Below are 21,905 nucleotides of genomic sequence, written 5' to 3' on the forward strand. Positions count from 1 at the left end.
CCATTGCTTGGATTGCTCTCTCTCTTCACTCTGATACTGATATTCCTGGCTTCCTTTTAAATTCCAGACTCTTAAAAATATTCTCACTACTTTAACTTTCTTATCACCCACTCACTCCTACCCCCTTCCAATGTAGCTTAATTTGGTGCATATTTTTAGATGCCTGAGACCTCTATTTTGAAATATCTGCTAGGCAATCTCACATTCAGTGTACCTCAGACCAAACACTCGATCCTCTCTCCATTTATATTTATTCTTTTTCCAAACTTGCCTACTCTGTTGTTGGTACCATCATCCTAATAACCCAGACTAAAACATTAGTATTGACTTTTCCCTCTGCTTCAACTGATTGTATCTAGTCAGTTCTCAAGTTCCATGAATTGTTCCTCTGTAGCATCTAGCTCATCATTTACTCATTCTGTCTTTTAGTACCTCTCAGTTGCTTAATTGATCCTTCTGATCAAAATAGCTACCAAAATAATGTGGCACAAATTTAATGTCAGCCTGCTTCTTAAAAATCTTTAGTGTCTTTTTTTTACTTCTAGGATAAAAAACCCAAGTTCTTAGGCCAAGAATTAAGTAACTCATACTCAGTATTCTAGGCACTGTGTTAAGTGTTTAGAGCAGGGTCCTCAAACTTTTTAAATAGGGGGCCAGTTCACTGTCCCTCAGACTGTTGGAGGGCCGGACTATAGTGAAAACAAAAACTTTGTTTTGTGGGCCTTTAAATAAAGAAACTTCATAGTCTTGGATGAGGGGGATAACCGTCCTCAGCTGCTGTATCTGTCCCGCGGGCCATAGTTTGAGGACCCCTTTAGAATATAAACACTGGCAAAAAGAAAGGCAATCCCTGTCCTCAAGGAGTTTACTTTATAATGAGGGAATATCACAAATTAAAGGGAGCCAGTAACCTGAAGGAAATTGTAGAGAAAAGCAGAACTGGCAAAGTGAGCCTGTTTTTCTAGCTTTGGTTCATATTTATCCTCCTTCTCACCCTCTGCATTCCTAATTGTTCATGGCTTTCTTATAAACTCTTCATTTTTTTCAAGGGATCAGCTTGCTATTTTCCTTTATGATTATGATATATATTTCCTTCCTGATTGCTCCAGCTGTTGAGTTCTTTCCTTTCTTCAAATACTCCTAAAGCACTGCCTCATCCTTTTTTATAAGGATTTTTTAAAGGATTTAAAAAGAAATCCTTTATTTCTTTTTTTTTCTGATCCCAGTCAACTCCAACTTGGTTATATTCTAACAAATAGATATATTCTGTATATCATATCCATCTGGTAGCTTATGAGTACCTTAAGAGGAACTGTTGATCCTTGTATTCTAAGCACTTAAATACATAAAAAAAAATTAAATACTTGCTTATTGAAGTAATTATTTACCTATTAAATTTAGCCTTATGTTTCCTTAAATTTCTTTTCATATTAAAAACATCTTCTCTGCCACCTACTACAGAAATTGAGGATCTTCAAAAAATGTGACTATTCATGGCATTAAAATTTTTTGTGAATTTAGACAATTAAATGCCATCAAATGCCATTCTTCCATACAAGATTACCTTCTGTTTTGTTCTATTTGCTTAGAGTATGTATGACCTAAACTTTGAAATTTTGGATAAATAACTTTCTGTACTGTTGTCTTTATTGCCTTATGAATGAAACAGGGTGTAGCACTTAATCTAGAAAAGAAAAGCTCTCCATCAAAGACTTCATTCAGTTTTAATTGCTGTATCTTTCCCTTCCTGCTCTTCCAGCTTCCTCACTGTGCTCACTTTAGCTTAGTATACAGAGATTGTTCAGTTGCTAAAATAAACTTTAATATAAAGTTAGGTATATTTCAAATACAAATTAGATATAATTGAGATGAAAAAAGTCAACAATACAATTTCATGTTACTTAGCTTAGCACAAGTTTAGTATAACAGACAATCTAATTCCAAATTATTCCCATTTTTATCCCTTTTTCTACAAGCCCTGAATTTAGGAGGTTTGGTCATTTTAACTAATTTCCATTCCTAGACCATGTTGTTGATGTTAACACTCTGATCCCTAAAGGAATAAGTTCCTTTCTTATTTTAAGATTCCTTTTGCTTTCTATTCAAAATTCTCTATACTCATATCCCTTCTTATCTTGGTTAGTTTTTCCTTGGCACCAAGGATATAACTGCAACTAAAATCTTTATATGGAGAAAACTTTAATAGAGTGAACTTCAGAGGAGACTTTTCCCAGTAATGGTAGTAAATGAAGGGGAAGTAGGAAGTAGTCATATTTCTAGAATTGGTGGGATGACATAATGTGAGGAGGTATTAGTAAATGTATGGCCTATACTAAAGAGCATGGGGATTGGGGGAGGAATGGGTACCAAAGTGGAGTCGAATAAAGTAGTTGGAAGAAGTATAAGAAAAAGAGGTCCAGAATAGAGGGAAGTTTGTCCATTATTCTGAAATAGGAATTCCAGAGGACACAGTGAAAGGAGATGGATGGAGTTGTAGTGAGACATGAGTGTAAAATGGAATTAAAGAAAATGGAGATGAAAAGAACAGGAGATAGACACTGGGGAGAGGGAGATTAATAGGTGATGGTGTTGAGGGGTGAGATACCCTAACAGCAATGAAGGTCCCCAGGCCGGTGTTTCACCCTAGGCTGAAAGGCTAAGAAGGAGTTAGCACCCTATTGGCAGGGGCCACAGAATGACATCAAGAAAAGCTGGAGAGAAAATGCTAGGAGCCAAGTTCTCATCCTTGGAGTGGGAAAAAGTAAGGAAGAAAACTAGAGTGAGAGAATGACACAGACAATTTCACTCTTCTTTCTCCAGAGTGTTTTCAGGGGTCCTGTGGAAAGTAGCTTCAGGTCCTCTTTGGGTTCACAGGAATATTCTGAAATATCTGAAGAAGTAACAGAAGCAGCATTTTTAATCCTAGAAATAGGAGTCCAGCTGGGGATTTCGCCCACATATTTAATAGGAGAATTCTTTGCTGTCAAAAGTTCCCTTTCTTTCCATATAGCCCTGTGAGTGTGCAAAATATAAAAAGAATATTGGAGTCTGAATAGATGTTCCCTCTCCTTCCCTTTCCCAGTTCCACAGCTCTAGTTAGGGCAGTGAGTTTAGCTTTCTGGGCAGAAGTCCCAGGGCGATGGCTCAGCCTCCAGGGTGCTGTTGAGGGTCACCACAGAATATCCTGCCTTTCTTTCCCCATTTTCAAGAAAGCTGGACTATGTGTAAACTATCTAGGTTGTCAAGAGGAATGTCCCTCAAATCAGGTAGGCTGGAGTAGGCAGGATCTAAAGCTTCCTCACAATTATGAATGATGTTTTCTGACTGAGTGTTTTCAGGGAACAGGGGGCAAGTTAAGAGTGTGACACACCTGGAGAATCAAGAAGCAGGTGTCTAGCAGAAGAGCCTGATATCTGGTGAGCCGCCCACCCTTGAGCCACTGGGGCCCTTTGGCTTCTAAAATGTTCTGAATCTAGTGGGGATTTAAAAGCCCTAGAGTGAGTTTTGAAGCTTCTTTAATTAGAAGGGCTGTAACAGCCACTGCTCTAAGGCATGAGGGTCATACTAGGGAAACCCAGGTCAGTTTCTTTGAGAAGTAGGCATCCACCTGGAGAGACTTACACGAACTGATGCTGAGTGAAATGAGCAGGACCAGGAGATCATTATATACTTCAACAACAGTACTATATGATGATCAATTCTGATGGACGTGGCCCTCTTCAACAATGAGATGAACCAAATCAGTTCCAATAGATCAGTAATGAATTGAACCAGCTACACCCAGGGGAAGAACTCTGGGAGATGACTATGAACCACTTCATAGAATTCCCAATCCCTCTATTTTTGTCCGCCTGCATTTTTGATTTTCTTCACAGGCTAATAGTACACTATTTCAAAGTCCAATTCTTTTTGTACAGCAAAATAACTGTATGGACATGTATACGTATATTGCATTTAACTTACACTTTAACATATTTAACATGTATTGGTCAACCTGCCATCTGAGGGAGGGGTAGGGGGAAGGAGGGGAAAAATTGGAACAAAGGGTTTTGCAATTGTCAATGCTGAAAAATTACCCGTGCATATAACTTGTAAATAAAAAGCTATAATTATAAAGAAGATGATGAAGAAGAAATGGGCATCCAGGCTGGGATCAGGTCCAAGAACCTGAGTTAAGAAGACCCTCAGGGCATGTTCCCCCCAACCCCCTGCTTTTCATCTACATATAGAGTGAAAGGCTTTTCTAAATTAGGTAGAGCCAGGGCAGGGGTGGAGGTCAGTTTGGCTTTCAGGGTCTTAAAAGCCTTGGCCTGATCAGGGCCTTGAATGGGGATTAGATTATGGCCCAAATATTTGACAGACTGGCAGGCAATGTGGGCTTTGGATAAGGAGACCCTGTAGCTCCTAGAGGGCCAGAAAATTAAGCGTTTTTAATAGCTGTGTCTAAGGAAGCCTCTGGGTTGGGATTACAGATGAAGATACCATCATGATACTGGATGAGACTGCTATTGAGCAGCTCCAAATTCCTTAAATCAGGAGTCCTCAAACTTTTTAAATAGGGGGCCAGTTCACTGTCCCTCAGACTGTTGGAGGGCCGGACTATAATAAAAACAAAAACTAGAAACAAATTCCTATATATGCTGCATATATCTTATTTTGAAATGAAGAAACAAAACAGGAACAAATACAGTATTTAAAATGAAGTAAAGTTAAATCAACAAACTTACCAGTATTTCAATGGGAACTATGGGCCTGCTTTTGGCTAAAGAGATGGTCAATGTCTGGTTCCATATTTGTCATTTCTAGTTGTAAGAAGTGATGCAAGTGTGCATCCATTAGTCTTGATCTGGTTGGAGATTTCAAATGTTTCATTCTAGAAAAAGTCTGTTCACAGACATAAGTGCTGCCAAAGATGGATGCCATTTTGAGTGCTTGGTTCCTGAGATGAGGATATGTCTTAGAGGGCAGAGATGCATAGAAATTATGAAGACTGCTTGACTTGAATGCGTCTTTCAGAGAGTCATAATTCTGCAGTTCTGCCAGTTCCATTTGGTAAATTGTATCCACATTTTCAATGTCAATAGAAAATGGGTTATGGAAAAGCTGTATGTCCTGTTCAAGGAGATGAAGCTCTTTAAATCTAAATTGAAACTCCTTTTGCAGTTTTTCCAGTGAATCCACACATGTTTTGTTTGGGAATGCAATCAGCGGTTTTTCCACTAACAGATTTTGAGTTGTGGGGAGATGGCAGAAGTTTTCCTCCTTCACTTGTTTGATGAGGAGGCCTAATTTTACTTCAAATGCTTTGACATGTGATTGCATATCACAGATGAGCTTCCCCTTTCCTTTAAGTTGCATATTGAAATTGTTGAGTAGCTCTGTTACATCTGTCAGAAAGGCAAGGTGCCATTTCCATTCTGCATCATTGAACTCTGGTACTTCTTTGTTTTTTGAAAGCAGAAAAGTTGTAATCTGTGGAAGTAAGTCATAGAAACATTTCAAAACTCTTCCTCGACTCAGCCAATGGACTTTTGTGTGATATAGAACATCTTCATACTCAACATTTAGCTCAGACAGAAATTGCTGAAATTGTCTGTGATTTAGTGCATTAGCTCCAATGAAGTTAACACAAGATACCACAATTTTTATAACAAAGTTCCACTTCAGTGATTTACTACACAGCGCTTAATGGTGGATGAGGCCATGTATGGCTATTGGATGAGAATGGTTATGTTTGTCCATCTCTTGGTTAATGCGAGCAATTACTCCTTTCTTAGACCCCACCATGCTAGGAGCACCATCAGTTGTCATGCTGGCCAGTTTAGCCCAGTCCAGCTCCAAACCATTCATAGTTTGGCAAACCTTTTCATAGATATCCTCTCCTGTAGTTGTTCCTTTGATGCTTTGCAGTGCAGCAAGTTCTTCTGTGACTTCAAAATATCATTCGTCCCACAAATAAAAATTAGAAGTTGTGCAGAATCACGAACATCATTGCTTTCATCAAGGAAAAATATGAAATTTTTTTTATGGAATTTTGCAAATGCTGATGCAGATTGTCTCCCATTTCTTCAATCCTCCATGTAATTGTAGGTCCTGAACGACTCGCTGTACTAAATAAATTGGCCTTCTCTGGACACCTCTCTTTGGCAACAGAAAGAAGGCATCTGCCTCCATGAATGGTCTGCCAGTGCATGCTATTAGCTTGGCAACTTGAAGACTTGCTCGCAGTGATGAAATATTTAGCTGCTTCTGCTTCACAAAAGTATTTTGCTGAGTTGTCAATGTATTTTTCAGTTTTAATATTTTATCTTTTCTCACTTCTCCAACCAAACAATCATATTTATCTTTATGTTGAGTTTCATAGTGTTGATGCAAATTATATTCTTTGAACACAGAATGTCTGGCATATCAGACATAGAGCTCTTTCCTTGTACTGCATGAAAAAGTAATCATAAGTCCACTGTTCTTTGAATATCCTAGACTCTGAGTCAATTTTTCTTGACACCATTATTTCCTAGGGATTCCAAATTGCAATTAGTAAAATACCAACATATATATACAGCACTACAAAAACAATATACCGGCAACAACTTTGCCCATACAGAGACAGACTGCAATGCAACTTCCTCCAAGCTTCCTCTGCGCTGTGATGCCTCCGTTTCCTGTCCTCTCTCTCCCGTTCTTCACACTCCCGCTTCCGACCTTCACTACTGCAGTGAATTCCCCCTGCAGCGGTCGTGACATGTGCAGCATGCACTGTACATCCCCCGTGCCTGCCTGTTGCTGTGGCTGCCGTTAGTGTACAAGGCTGCGGGCCGTCAGTTCTCCATCTTCTGCATCTCTCTCCCTTCCCCACACCACACATCCCGGCCTGGGAACTCACCTCACCTCGGTATCACCTCACACTCTGTCTCCGCCGCCTCAGCCCAGTGCTGGAAGTGTACATTGCTAACGCGAGTTTAGGTTGGACGTCACTTCCGGTCTGATTTTGCCATAACCCCACAGATCGCATAAACTTTCTCAGCAGGCAGCAGTTTGAGGACCCCTGCCTTAAATCTTTAGCCAATGCTAAAAGCTTGTGCTTAAGAAATTTCTCAGTCAGGGGTTGCAGTCCCTCTCTAGCTTCTGGCTTTATTAGGTATTGGCGGTTATGGCAGAATACACTGGGATCCTGCAGCCTGACTTTGGGGTGGCCTGAGTGGCTCGCCCAGGGATTCCTTGGTCTGAAACAGAGGAATCTATTTTCTTCCAGATTTCAAGGGGAATATGGGAGAACTTTGAAAGCAACACAAAAAGATCACCTGGAGGTCTGAGAAAATTAGAAAAATTAGTTCCCCAGTTTCACTATTAAATCATGCCCCATAAAGAAGCAGGAGAGGAGGGAATAATAAGAAAGAAGTGTTTAAACAAGTCACCAAACTGTCAGGGCAAAGAGAAAGTCTCCAAACAATTAAGTTTCCCTTCAATCTCTATTATCCTATGGGGAGGAGCAGCTGAGAGCAGAGTATTAAAGTGAGACAGAAAGAGAGGGCCCATAGCCAAAAGAAATTCAGTGTAAATTGGCCACATCTTACTGGCCACATCTGAGGATACCTATGGTTTGGCTGTCCTGGTGGAGTGAGGGGGAGCTTGACCAAGCCCCAAACTCCTGCTGAAGGGCAGAGCATTGGGGGGCAGCTTGTCACCTGTGGGGATAGTCTCTTTTTCAGTGCTCCTTTTGGTTGTGCTTAGGGCAAGGACCAAGAAGTTTCTTCCAAGAACAGTTTTCAGGCCTGATGGCCCCATCTCTTACACCTGAAGCACAAACTTCTATGGTACCCGGATATGGGAGCAGCTAAAATGTGGGACTATTCTCCATTTCTCTCTTTAATTCTGCAGTCTTCTTCCTTTGCTGCTATTCGGTCCCTATTTGACTCTGAAAGCTGTTTTCTAACAGCTGGGTCTGGGGAATTTGACAGCTCAAAGCTGACTTCTGCATCTTCCTCCATATATCTGGGGCAGATTGTTTAATATTAACATCTCCCCAGGAAAGCTCAAATTGGAAGGCATTAGCCTTAAACTCCTCAATAAACTTGGTGGGGTTCTCAGAGTAATAGCCAAATTTTTCCTTAATCTGGGAAAAGTCTGACATTGAAAAGGACACCTTTCCCCTGAGTGTCTCCTTGCTTCTCTCAGGGGGCAGAGGTTAGAAGGGGTGGCTGAATCAGTATCCTGAGGAGGAGAAAAAGGGTCTTACTCCTTGTATCAGAGGGAATAAGGAGTGGTATCAAATCCAGACTAGCTCTCTGGAGGACCTCGGGATCAGCCCAAGTCCTTACTCTTAGTGGAGTAGTAAAGGAGGAAAGCCATGAGGATGGAGTCTAGAATCTGGTGTCTTCTCTTGTGTCTGTGGCCAAGAGAGTGTTCCCAGCTATCCCAGCCCTTAAATACTTCAGTATTATTACATAGCTACACCACACTGAGCATGTGCCAGCTGCAGAACATTACATCACATTAAGTATGTGCTTAGCTAGAGAATCATTATCTCATCAATCATACTGAGTCTTAAGTATACCTCTTCAGAGTTCTGGCCCTCTACAGAGTGGGGCTGAGAAATCTCAGGATCTGGTTCAGGAGATGGGGGGGAGGGGGGAGGGGAGATAAAGTTGAAGAAATATTGTCGGACTTTGATCCTGACCACTTGAGGAGTGGTTCTAGAAGGGATTCACAGGCCTCCTGATAAGGACTCCATGGGGGTGCAGAGAAGGGATCCTGTTTCCCTAAAGGAGTGGAAAGTAGGGTTTTTTTTAAAAGATCAGTATCTATTTTCAATTCCTCTCCAATAAATTTTATCAGCAGCATCCTGCTGTGCTGTCTTAATTTAGGATCTTGAGACAAGGCCATGAAAGCTTGAACGTAGAGAACTTCGGTCCACTTGCCTTGCTTTTGGCAAAACTAATCAAGCTGCTTATAGTTAATTGAGCCATTGATGAGCCATTTCTCCTGATTCCCCAAAATATATTGAGGCCAAGCAGTATTACAAAAAAAAAATTAGTTTTTTAGTTTTGAGATCTTTCAGGCCAAATTTGTCTGTTTTTTAAGAGACAGCCTTAGGGATAGAGACAGAGGTAGATTGTCCCATTTTGCCACAAGTCTTAGATTTTTGGGATTCTATAATGCCTCATCCTCTCAGGCATTCCCAGAAAGGGAGACAGGTGACAGAAGTTCCCTAGTTAATGGTACTTCTGCTAAAAGATACAGGAATTACAAGTCTAGGTGTCATTATTCAAGGAAGTCTGCTGAGCTTAGAGCTCATGACCAAACCTTCCCAGGTATTTGGGTGTCCCAGCTATAGAATAGACACAATAGAAGCAAGAGGAGGCTTACATTGGTGAGGAAGATGAAAATTTGGGGGATTCCCTTATGGGCCACCCAATGTTGAGGGATGAGGATACCCTAAAAGCGATGGGGCCCCAGGCTGGTATTGCAGGTTTTGTGAAAGAATTCACAGTCCCATCTCCAAGGTTTTTGGCAAAATGGGTTTATTTTCACTGAGAAGTCTCAGAGGGCTAGCTCCTTGTTGGGGGATTAGCAAAGATTTGGGATACAGAGTCTTGATTTTATTTAGCCTCTTATGGTTTGGGACTAGGCGCTAATTTTCAAATCAATAAGGGTGGTGATTCCCAGATCAATTGGAGATGGGAGTTTCCCCAGGGGAACCACGTAGTTTCCTCAGAGCCAGAAGGGGTTGAGATTCAGGGTTTTTCTAATCCAGATCCATCCCCCCCTAAAAAAGATCAGGGGGACACAGAGTTTTATTACATCAATGGGAATTTGTTAGCCGTTAGGTAGTGTTGTGGGTGGCATCTGAATTATAGCCCAGGGAATGTTGCAGGGGAAAAACCAGGGGCACTGGGCCTTGGTTGCAAGCTGCTCCTCAAAAGAAAATCTGTTACACGTACTCTTTTCAGTTAGTTTCAACTTCATTGTGAGTTCTGGCCTCATTTGTATTTATATTAAGTATTTCAGTTTTAGTTGGTTCTTTTTTTTTCTACCTCACATTTATAATATTTGGGGCCATATTTGGTTATAAGTACCATGCTATATGTGCTATTTTAAAATCAGGGGTAACTATGGTAGCAAACCCAAGCAGATTAGCCATTAGACAAGGTGCTAATGATAATGACTGAGTAAATCTATAGGTTCTATTATAACTATAGTTCAAATATATCAAAGCATGTTCAAAATTATTTAATCAGGTTTGTGTCCAAAATGAGTATAAGTATTTAACCTTTATCAGACTTGCATGCTGTCTTGGAGAGGGAAGAGGGAGGAGGTGCAGGAGAAAAATTTTGCAAAGGTGAATATTGAAAACTCTTTGCATATATTTGGAAAATAAAATAGTATTTTTTAAAGTGAGTATAAAGAACAAGATAAGGAAATGTAGTTTTAATGAAACTATCCAAAAGTAATATAGTTTTAAAAAATATATAATCCATCCACCCTATTTCCAGATGTAACAAGAAGATAATGTTCACAGCAGAAAATCTAACATCATTTTACATATTCAGTTTTTTTTAAAAAATGCAATTACCATCAACGCTCCAGCTTCTAGTGCTGTGTTAAAGAAATTTCTTATGAAAGATGATTCTATTAAATATGGAGTTAATGATAAAGGAAGCTATAATTGTGTTTGGTGGTGTACTATGCTGTCAGTATTTTCAGATCTTTAGGATTATGCTTTTAAAAATTGGCTTAACCAATTTTTACTTTAGGTAAACTCAAATTCGCATCACAGGTAAAAAGAGAAACAATTCTGAGAAGCATTCTTATACCAGAAGCTCAAGATACTTTGCAACAAAAATTAGATTTGATTTCATGTGTCCCTATTATTATAGAGTTAATAGACTTAAAAGTTGTTCTCAGTAGATATTTTTATGAAAATACTATGATTAATGTAAAAGTTACATTCTAGTTGTCAAGACACTTAACAAATTGGTAGATTTAGAGCAAGTTGGAGAGTGGTGAAGGTTACTTTGCTATTTTGGCTCTACTTTCATCCCTTTTAATTTACAACACAATTAAGTCTCAGTATTTTAAGCATATTGGTAGATTGAGACTCTCTGATAATCATTGTCCCCTCTTCTATACCTTCTCCTTCTCCCCCTTATTGTGGGAAACTTAAAAGAAAATAGATATTTGTTATATGACTAGAGTAAAGAAAAAGATTCAGGAATAAGACTACCTTCCTTCATTTGCTATAATTTTTAACAATTACTGATATCCATACACCATTTTATACTTTAATGGATTTAAAGTAGTCTGAGTATGATGTGGGAAAGATTCCTTTCTTTGTGACTCCCAACCCCGCCTAGTTAATGTAATTACCCTTTAACTCACAAATCCTGGTCCCTTTGTATTCCAATAGAAGATCGGGACCTGTCCCAGCCTCCATCGGATCTGAGCCAAGTTTGGAGCTACACCCAAAAGCCCCTCGAGCTAAATCTCCCATTATAAAAGGGACATGCTTTGCAGAGGTCCCAAACATGCTAGCCATGTGAGGACCCTCTGTCTACTGGACCCTCTGTCCAGTGCCCTCCTTATCTCTACCTTCACCTAGCTCCTCACTTCCAAAGCCAATAATAAACCTCTTTTATCAATCTAGCTCTGGACCCTCTGTCCAGTGCCCTCCTTATCTCTACCTTCACCTAGCTCCTCACTTCCAAAGCCAATAATAAACCTCTTTTATCAATCTAGCTCTTGGGCCAATAAATGCCTTTATTGGGGACTTGAGCTGCTACTAAACCTCATTTACTGCTGTATCCTTGCGCAGAATCCAAGGGGGTTGCAGGGGAGCTCTTTTTGACTCCCTGTACCCCAAACCTGCCACTAGACCTCAACTAAACCCTAATTTCATTTAGGTATCCCATATCTAGACCTCACCAAGTACATTCCTTTAAGCTTTTGTATCCATATCTTTCAAAATGTCTTCCATTTAAGATCCCATATGCTAGAGTAGTCAGAAAGAAAGAGTTTGAGTACTGAGGAGCCAGGCTCACACATGATTTAGCAGCCACCAATATAAAGTAACAGAGAGCTTGGGACAAGATATTCTAGAAGGAAGCCAAGAATAACTCACCCAGCAAAGTTGAGTATAATTCTACTGGGGGAAAATGGAGGGCTTCCAGGCTTTTTTAATGAAAAGACCAGCTTAGAAACTGAAATTCAAACATAGGAGTCAAGAAAACTCATACATAACTATCTCTCTCTCTCTCTCTCTCTCTCTCTCTCTCTCTCTCTCTCTTTCACACACACACACACACGTCCAGATGAAAAGACCACAGAAGAGAGGCTCCCCCAGGGTGAGAAAGCTGCTAGGAGAGGAGGAAGGAATAAAGATTTGGGGAGTTATGTCCATTCAGATGGTAGTGTGTTAATATATGTTTGTCGAATTGAAATGTTAGAGGGAACCCCCTAGTTAAGGAGCTCATCTTGGCCAGCTCTCCCCTGGACTATTGTAGCTTTATAACTGATTCCGCTATAGAGAGGAACCCTGCATCTGCTCCTTGGTGATGTCCTCCCACCCCTTTACCACTTTCTTGCCTTCCTGTGTATGTGTGTTCTCTCCCCTTGTATTGTAAGTGTGAGGGAAGGGCTTTCTTTTTTGTTTGATTGTATCCCTAGCACTTACCGTGTTTCCCCGATAATAAGACACTGTCTTATTAATTTTTTGGACAGAAAAACACCAGAGCTTATTTTCAGGGGAGGGCTTATTTTAATGAACATTGACAGCAATTTTAATAAACAGGTAAATGTGAACAAAAAAAAGTACCTTTATTCAATAATGATCATGTCATCTTCTTCAACAACATCGTCATAAGTGTCCATATCCTGAATTCCGTCCTGGATGTCTTGCGCCTCTATTTCCTTCAGAAGAAGTGGACCCAATCTGTCATGTCCAGCAATATAGCTCTCTAAATGAACATGTCTTGTCCAGGTAACCTGCTCGTGGTGCCTTGGCGACACAGCTGTCAGTCATTTTATCCCATGACTTCTTCATCCAAGTCACAACTTCTTGCAGACAGGGCTTCACAAAGTTTCCACGCTGATTTCTTTCCATTCTATTTTCAATGTAGTCATTGACTTCCATGCGCAAATGGTTCTTGAATGGCTTGTTTATTGCAATATCAAGGTCTGGAGATAGGCAGTCATTCCTGCAGGAATCATTACTTGATCTGTTCTTCTCTCTGCAAGGAAGTTCTTCATTTCTTTAGTGCGGTGAGTGCTGGCTGAGTTCTTCTTTTATCCTCCATCATGCCCCCTCACTCCCACTTACATACCAGGTTTTTATGTTGTCCTGCCTCAGCTGTCCTCCGCGGCACTGCTCTCAATGGCGCCAGCAAGCAAATCACTGGGGAAGAACAGGATGATGCACTCACTGCTGCAGCTCTGATTGGATGCAGCTCGGAGCGCGGCATGCGTTTCACTGGGGAAGGGGAGGGGGAGACGGTGCATACAGAGGGTACCGTAATGTAGCGTGTAGCGCAGGGGATCACCTTCACTATAGCAGCAATCTCACTAGGGCTTATTTTCGGGGGAGGGCTTATTTTAGAGGAATCTTACACAGTAAGGGGAGGGCTTATTTTTGGGATAGGTCTTATTATTGGGGAAACATGGTAGCATGGCCTGGCCTGTCATGGGCACTTAGTGTTTATTGCATTGGCTGGAGGGGAATGGGTGTGGGTGGGGAGCACTCTAAGAAGGGATTAGAAGAAGCACTTTGAGCTTTCTAGTCATTAACAAGAGTGTTCTGATGAGGTGCAAGAATTGAGGGCAAGAGATTCCCTCTGTTTGATGAGGCAGATTCCTTGCAAAAGAATTTGCAAACTCCAATAAATACAGATCCGAGGTTGTGGCAAAAATGGGATTTATTTACACTAAGAAGAAAGCTTTCTTAATGGGCAAAGAATCCTGGCAGGATAGTTTTTTTGAAGGTGAATTTACACTGAGAAGAAAATATCTTCATCAGTGGACTAATTCCAGAAGGGCTACTAGCTCCTGATTAGAAATTAGCTAAAGTGGGTTAACATTGAGAAAAAATCTTCACCTGTGGGCAAAATCCTGTTAGGACTTCTGCAACCATTGGAGATTCATTCCCCTTCTATTAGCCTTTCAAACCTTGGGGCTTCAATTCAATTCAAAACTGTATGAGATTCAGACTTGTGGAGGAGAAAGAAATTTGTGACCAAAGATGAACTAGAGACCATTACTGATCACAAAATAGAAAATTTTGATTACATCAAATTAAAAAGCCTTTGTACAAACAAAACTAATGCAAACAAGATTAGAAGGGAAGCAACAAACTGGGAAAACATCTTCACAATTAAAGGTTCTGATAAAGGCCTCATTTCCAAAATATATAGAGAACTGACTCAAATTTATAAGAAATCAAGCCATTCTCCAATTGATAAATGGTCAAAGGATATGAACAGACAATTTTCAGAGGATGAAATTGAAACTATTACCACTCATATGAAAGAGTGTTCCAAATCATTATTGATCAGAGAAATGCAAATTAAGACAACTCTGAGATACAACCTCTGAGACACACCTGTCAGATTGGCTAAGATGACAGGAAAAAATAATGATGAATGTTGGAGGGGATGCGGGAAAACTGGGACACTGATGCATTGTTGGTGGAGTTGTGAACGAATCCAACCATTCTGGAGAGCAATCTGGAATTATACCCAAAAAATTATCAAATTGTGCATATCCTTTGATCCAGCAGTGTTCCTATTGGGCTTATATCCCAAAGAAACACTAAAGAAGGGAAAGGGACCTGTATGTGCCAAAATGTTTGTAGCAGCCCTATTTGTAGTGGCCAGAAACTGGAAAATGAATGGATGCCCATCAATTGGAGAATGGCTGGGTAAATTGTGGTATATGAATGTTATGGAATATTATTGTTCTGTAAGAAATGACCAGCAGGATGAATACAGAGAGGACTGGCGAGACTTACATGAACTGATGCTAAGTGAAATGAGCAGAACCAGGAGATCATTATACACTTCGACAAAGATATTGTATGAGGACATATTTTGATGGAAGTGGATTTCTTTGACAAAGAGACCTGAGTTTCAATTGATAAATGACGGACAAAAGCAGCTACACCCAAAGAAAGAACACTGGGAAACGAATGTGAACTATCTGCATTTTTGTTTTTCTTCCCGGGTTATTTATACCTTCTGAATCCAATTCTCCCTATGCAACAAGAGAACTGTTCGATTCTGCAAACATATATTGTATCTAGGATATACTGCAACATATCCAACATATAAAGGACTGCTTGCCATCTAGGGGAGGGGGAAAAATTGGAACAGAAATGAGTGCAAAGGATAATGTTGTTAAAAAAAAAAAAAAATTACCCTGGCATGGATTCTGTCAATATAAAGTAATTATTAAATAAAAATTAAAAAAAAAAAAACTGTATGAGATTACTTAACTGGGAGTTTGAGCAACTCAAAAAGGATGTTGACTATGCCCCAAGCAGAGATTTCCAATTGAATGAAATTACTTATTAATAATCTCTTTGGAAGGGCCAGAGACTAGGAGAGTTTGAGACTCAAGAATTCCCTCCCCAAAAGGGGGATGAAGTTTCAGGGCCCCCTCAAAGGTTAAAGGGGATACAATTTATATCAGTTCTGTTTGACTGGGAGAAGGGAAAGGCAGAGGGACAAGGTGATCACAGCTCCATACCCATTCCCCTAATTTTACAAAGAGCAAACTCAGGCCCAGGAAGGATCAGTTACTTGCATATGGAAAGAAGCAAAAATTGATGCCCTAACCCTGGACAAAATCTAGTTCTCCTAGGTCCTAAGTAGATTTATAAAGTAGAGCCACCTAGGGTCTGATAGTTCTGAGCAAAATCCAGTGAAATACAATGTATTTTTGGCTTATTGGTAAGGGAGAGCTTAATGGTAATAAAGTCAGGTGGTAGATCTACTGAAATGAGGCAAAACAAAGTAAAAATAGACCAAAAAGACAATAGGTTAAAAAGATTGAAGGGAAGTCTCCTTACCTAGTAACTTCTAAGACAGATCAATTATTGCTTTCATATGCTCGGGACTTATACAGTTAACTACAGAAATAAAAGAATACTTAAGACAAATATTCTTTGTTGATGCTTTGTTACACCAATACAATAAAAACTGGAATACCAATCTAGTTTATAAATTTAATATTTATATAGATAATTACTTAATAGAACTAGATAAGAATAATGAATATTATATACAGTTCCTGAAATAAAAGATCAAGAATCTCAAGAAAAATTGTAAAAAATATGAGGACTTAATACTAATATATCTTTTTTAAAATTATTATTATTATAGTTTTTTATTTACAAGTTATATGCATGAGTAATTTTGCAGCATTGACAATTCCCAAACCTTTTGTTCCAATTTTTCCCCTCCTCCCTCCATGCCCTCCCCCAAATGGCAGGTTGAACATGTTAAATATGTTAAAGTATAAATTAAATACAATAGAAGTATACATGTCTAAACAATTCTAATAGATCTTAATAGCACACTAATCAACAGACTATCTAAGAAATACTGAGAATTGACTGAACACAGACAACTGCGTAATGTTGGACAAACTTGAGGACATAACCTATTTAAGGAAATAACTTCAGATTCAATAAGAACTGGAAATTCCTTTGACAGAAAATAAGTTTTAGAACAGCATTTTCAGTCATGTAACCTAACAATGAGAATTAAACCTGTGATTTCATTAATACAAGGACCCTCTAGGTGAGGAAACTCCTACTAATCTATATTAGAAACATAGCTAATAATAGAATAATAGAAATAATTAGCTAATAATCTTTGAGATTGTCTAGAGTATTGATAGATTAGCCCAGAGTTATATTGCCTCTAGTTCTCCGGTTATATGGACTTGGACCAAGGTCATGGTAGCTCTGGAGCCAATTTTTTATTCATTGTGTCCTGCTGCCTCTCTTGTATAATCTGATAAGCAATTTGAACACAAAAGCTTGCATCAGAAACAATTAGAGGATAATAGAAGGAAGTACATTTTATAAAAATGGTTAGGACTCAAGAGCTACAAGCTCTTGTGATCATAAAGGAAAATGATTTTGATTTCATCGAATTAAGCTTTTGCTGGAACAAAATATGTAACTAAATAAAAAGAGAAGCTGCCAAATTAAAAAAAAAAAAAAAACAACTTCATATCAAATATCAGCATGTAACTATATGTAAAATACATAGAATTGGTATCACCATATAAGACCAAGAGCCATTAATAAATAAACTTCAGCATATAATAGAAATGGAAGTTTTCAAAAGATAAATGCAAAACATCAGATCAATTTTTATATGAAAGAGTGTTGCAAGTCATTAATAATAAGAGAAATGTCAATTAAAACAACTCTCAAGTTTCACTTCATACCCATTAGATTGGTAAAGGTGAAAAAAGACAAAAGTGATAAGTGGCAGAAGACCTAAGAAAAGACAGTCACATTAATTAATATACACTTTGGGTGATTTGGTTCATCAGTTTCAGAAAGCTACATAGAACTATATGGGAAATCTGTAAATTCTGTATACTCTGAGTTAGCAGTGCCTCTATTGAATATAAATCTTCAAGGAGGTTAAAAAAAATAGATGCCATATAGATTCCAAGGTGTTTGTACTAGCTTTTTTTGTGGTAGCAAGAAACTAGAGAAACTGTCTGTCATTTGGGGAAATTGCAGAAGAAATTGTCCTCTTCCCCTACCACACCCCCTCTTATCCCAAAAGGAAAAATTAAGCAATACCAGTTGACATAGTAACCATATCTAAAATCCTTCCCCAGTAAGAAGAGAGTGGTATATGGTATCTGTATAGCTAGTTTTGGTCACTGCCATTATTTTGAGTCAGCTATAACTTAATGTTGTTAACATTTGGCATAAAACAAAAGACATCAAAATTTATTTTTTAAAAATTTTTTGTATTATTACACAGTCTTTTGTTGTTGACATCTGATCTGTCTTATCACCTAAATCATAATTCTGGTCTAACTATACAGATGATTTTGTTTTGATTATTTTCTTCCTATTTTTTGTTCCTGTTTTACCACTACCAGCAATTTTCTTGAATGTCTTTAGGCTTTTTCTTTGATTAAGTTTGTAAAGGATTTTTCCACCCTGCTATTTAGTTCACTAGTTAATTTTGGGTTCTTGAAATTAACTTTCATTGATGATTGTAATTTTAAGTATGTGCTATCCAAATAAAAATGCACAGAGTAGTTCTGGTTATAGAATATATGTTATAAAAGCAAACTGCTTTCTTTTAAATGCCATGTGGAAATGGAGAAATTTCTTTTTGTATTTGTGAAAATAAATATTATCTGATCCCTGCCATATAATTTCTGCTCTTTCAGGTACCAGCAAGATGTGGAGTAACTGTCCGAGATAGTCTAAAGAAGGCATTGATGATGAGAGGCCTGATCCCAGAATGCTGTGCAGTGTACAGAAGACAGGATGGGTATGACTTGTACAGAGTGCTATAGATCTTTGTGAAACTTAGTTTCTCTTAAGGAATAAACTCAGTTTTAGAAGAAATTATATAATTTTTTTGCTATAATCATAGAAGTATAATTATAGCTGGAGTTTCTTATAATGATTTCACGGCTTCTTATTAGACTAATTGGAAGTGTAGAACTTTTAATTCCAAACTTGTTCCTTTAAAAGTTTGACTCCAGTGCCTCATTAATGGTGTAAAGGAGACCTTGGGTTCTACAAGATTGTGCCATGTATCACAGGCACTGATAAATCCTCCCTCCTATGCTAGAAAAAGTCCGAATGTAGATCCAGTGATAGAATGTGAATCTTTGGTTCATGGGATTCTAAATTCAGAGAGGTTCATTACCAGAAGGCTGGCCACTAGGTGGTGACATTTTTTTGGCCACAGTAACTCATGAAGACTAACTGCTGAGGTAAAGAGGGGTAGTGGGTAATATGAATGTTATCTCTGTTGGTGAAGGAGCACCAGCATTGAGGAAGTCACAAATCCTAGAATATGAAAGTGAGTACTTATTGAGCTTTTAAAAAAATATAATAATAATAATAAGGCCTCAGTTCTACACAAACTATCAGTGATTTTACCCACTGTTTAATTTTTTTTTTTATTTGAGCATCCTTTCTTCCAAAAGGCTTGTACTTAGCATTTTGTAAAGGCCTTACATTAGTAAATCCTCTAATATTCTCCTTTTGAGGACATCTTATCACATGAGTATCCTTTTCTGTGAATGGATAGAAAATTCCATATGTCTGGTTTTTGGATCCCAGGAACAAGCCGTTCTCTGCTGTTGTAGGTCTTGGCTGGAGCTGACTGGAAGAACAGAATGCATCTCTCTACCCTGCTGTTTGCTCAAGAGTGATGCATGTATTTGGGGTAAACTTAAAAATCAATTTATTGCCATTCAAATTTCTAACAGTGGAAGACTAGACTCAATTATATCACTCTGCCCTCAGTAACCACTTTTCATATCTTCATCATGAGGTGTATTAAAAGGATTTTCAGGTACGATAACCAAGAAAGACTCATGTCTGCATTTTCCAGAGAGAAGAAGCCTATTGGCTGGGACACTGATATTTCCTGGCTTACTGGAGAAGAACTGCATGTAGAAGTTTTGGAGAATGTTCCCCTAACAACACACAATTTTGTATGTACCCTCTGATTTTTGAAATGGTTCAGATGTTCACAAACATATATTTCAAGTTCCTGTGAATGAACTTTTAGGAGAGAGAGGGGAGAAAATAAGAAAGTAATGATGTAGAGGATAGCATTTTGTTTCAGGAGAAAAGCTTTAATTTCAACCATGTGATCATTTTAAAAAATTTGATAGAAAAGATTGGGTCACTTCCCCAGAACATGGCCTACAACTCTTCACCATATAGGCTTGATGGAAACTCCATTATGATGGCATAAGTTATCATACAAAGTTCTGAGTCACCTTTGGTGTAAGCCACTCACCTGAAGTCCGGTTTTGGTTCTATAGCTATTTCTTTTTCACTGCTACCTTTGAATTCCTTTATATTCCTCCTTTATGGATTTTTACTCTATCTTATTGACTTGTTGAAGGAACCATTATATCCCCAAATGATCAAAATGTTGCTAAGGGAAGAAGAAAGAAAGCTTGCTGCTTTTGTGAAAGATATTGGTATTTGAAGGGAAGCTCAGTTGAGGTGGGCATTTTTAATGCATAATTTTATTATATTTGCATTTTGTGTTCGGTATGTTTTTAATAACGTTTTTGCTACTTGTTGCTTCATGAACTAAAGATTGTGAAATGCTAGCTGGTGGTTTTGTTTCTTGCAATAATATTTTTCTTCCTCCTCAGTTTTATGTACATAAATATTCATATTCAAACATGTAGTAATATATCCTCCCAACTTCCCCTTTGAGTCTCTGAGTACTTTTCTTTTTCAGTGCCTTATTCTCTTGGTAGATAATGGCATATAATATCAAAGTCTGTTCATGTAAACATAAATTAAGATTATCCTTCCTCATGTTAATGGTGAAACATCTCCAATCAGAAATACCAAAGGCAAAGCAGAAACCTGTACTAGAGCATTCAATAAGCCCTAGGGTACATATCCTCCTTTTGTGAATATCTTTCCCACAAAAATCTTATGGTTGGGATTAATGTTCTTCCTGATAGAGCTGTTCTGCTTTTCTTAGTTATTCTATTAATCTGATGAGGTGACCTCACTATGCTTTTAGACTTCATTAAAAATATGTTATAATGCTGTCAATTCTACTGTACTGTTATGGATGTAAATATTACCTTACAACTTTCTTTTGACCTGTTAGACCACAACTTTCTAGATGTCATCTAAAATGGGTTCATCTATTAAATTCCACAAAATATTCTGTTATCCTATGGAAAATGCTAAAATTTATATAGTTCATATTCATACATATCCTCAAAAAGGTGATTTGTTTAAAAAAACAATTTGAGGAGAAAACATTTTAAAGAACATTAAGGTGTAACTCTCTTAAATTTATGAATGAAATTTTATGCCCAAGTATAAATTTGTTGGAGAAGCAAATTCTCCTAGGTATTTAAGATATGGAGGAATAGTTGAGTTAATTATCCTGAACATTCTTTTTCTCTAATTTGCCTGTATAGTCATGTGTTATTAGTCATTGTTCTCCTTATTTATATAAATAATAAATAAAAAATATAAATTTATATAAATAAATAAGAATAAGTTTATAAATAAATAAATGTATTATTCTTTAAAAAGTGTAGATTGATGTTAAATATCTGTTTCAATGTTAATATGATCTTCTTTATGTAAAAATTTTCATAGAATTTTTTTGATTAAAGATTTGCTTTTGAAAATGACAAAGAAAGCAAGAAGAAATATATCTAATTATTTGTAAATTATCTGTCAATTTTCCCAAAATCTTGTTTTTAATAGTGCTGGTATCTTATTTTTTAGGTACGAAAGACATTTTTCACTTTAGCATTCTGTGACTTTTGTCGAAAGCTGCTTTTCCAAGGTTTCCGCTGTCAGACATGTGGTTATAAATTTCACCAACGCTGTAGTACAGAGGTGCCACTGATGTGTGTTAATTATGACCAACTTGAGTAAGTAATCCAAAGTGTCTTCTGTTTTTAGTTTTAGATTCCTGCTACATTCTACAGGTTTTCTTCATTTCAAATTATATGCATACATGTTGAAAGTTAAATAAATGAATTTTCATTCTTGAAAAAGGACCATTGGAATAATATTGTATATCCAGACACACTTGTCACATCCTAATTCTGGTCCAGCTATCCAGTTAACACTTTTTATTCAGTATTTTTTTTCCTAGAGGTTAAGAGTTTTAAGATTAAATGCTCTTTTCTAAAAA

The 21,905-nt window shown here is 37.9% G+C and overlaps 1 protein-coding gene across 3 annotated transcripts in view; it reads left to right on the forward strand.

The window, feature by feature from the left end:
• Positions 1 to 21,905, forward strand: part of BRAF (B-Raf proto-oncogene, serine/threonine kinase) — a 151,520-nt gene that overhangs the window by 70,585 nt on the left and 59,030 nt on the right. For all 3 annotated transcript variants that reach the window (XM_051963535.1, XM_051963533.1, XM_051963534.1), the window contains exons 4-6: positions 18,421 to 18,524; positions 19,602 to 19,704; positions 21,491 to 21,639. In XM_051963535.1, the coding sequence (XP_051819495.1) occupies positions 18,421 to 18,524; positions 19,602 to 19,704; positions 21,491 to 21,639 (356 nt within the window). The remainder of the gene's footprint in view (positions 1 to 18,420; positions 18,525 to 19,601; positions 19,705 to 21,490; positions 21,640 to 21,905) is intronic.

This window comes from Antechinus flavipes, chromosome 5 (genome assembly GCF_016432865.1).
Source record: "Antechinus flavipes isolate AdamAnt ecotype Samford, QLD, Australia chromosome 5, AdamAnt_v2, whole genome shotgun sequence".
In the NCBI taxonomy this organism is placed as follows: Eukaryota; Metazoa; Chordata; class Mammalia; order Dasyuromorphia; family Dasyuridae; genus Antechinus; species Antechinus flavipes.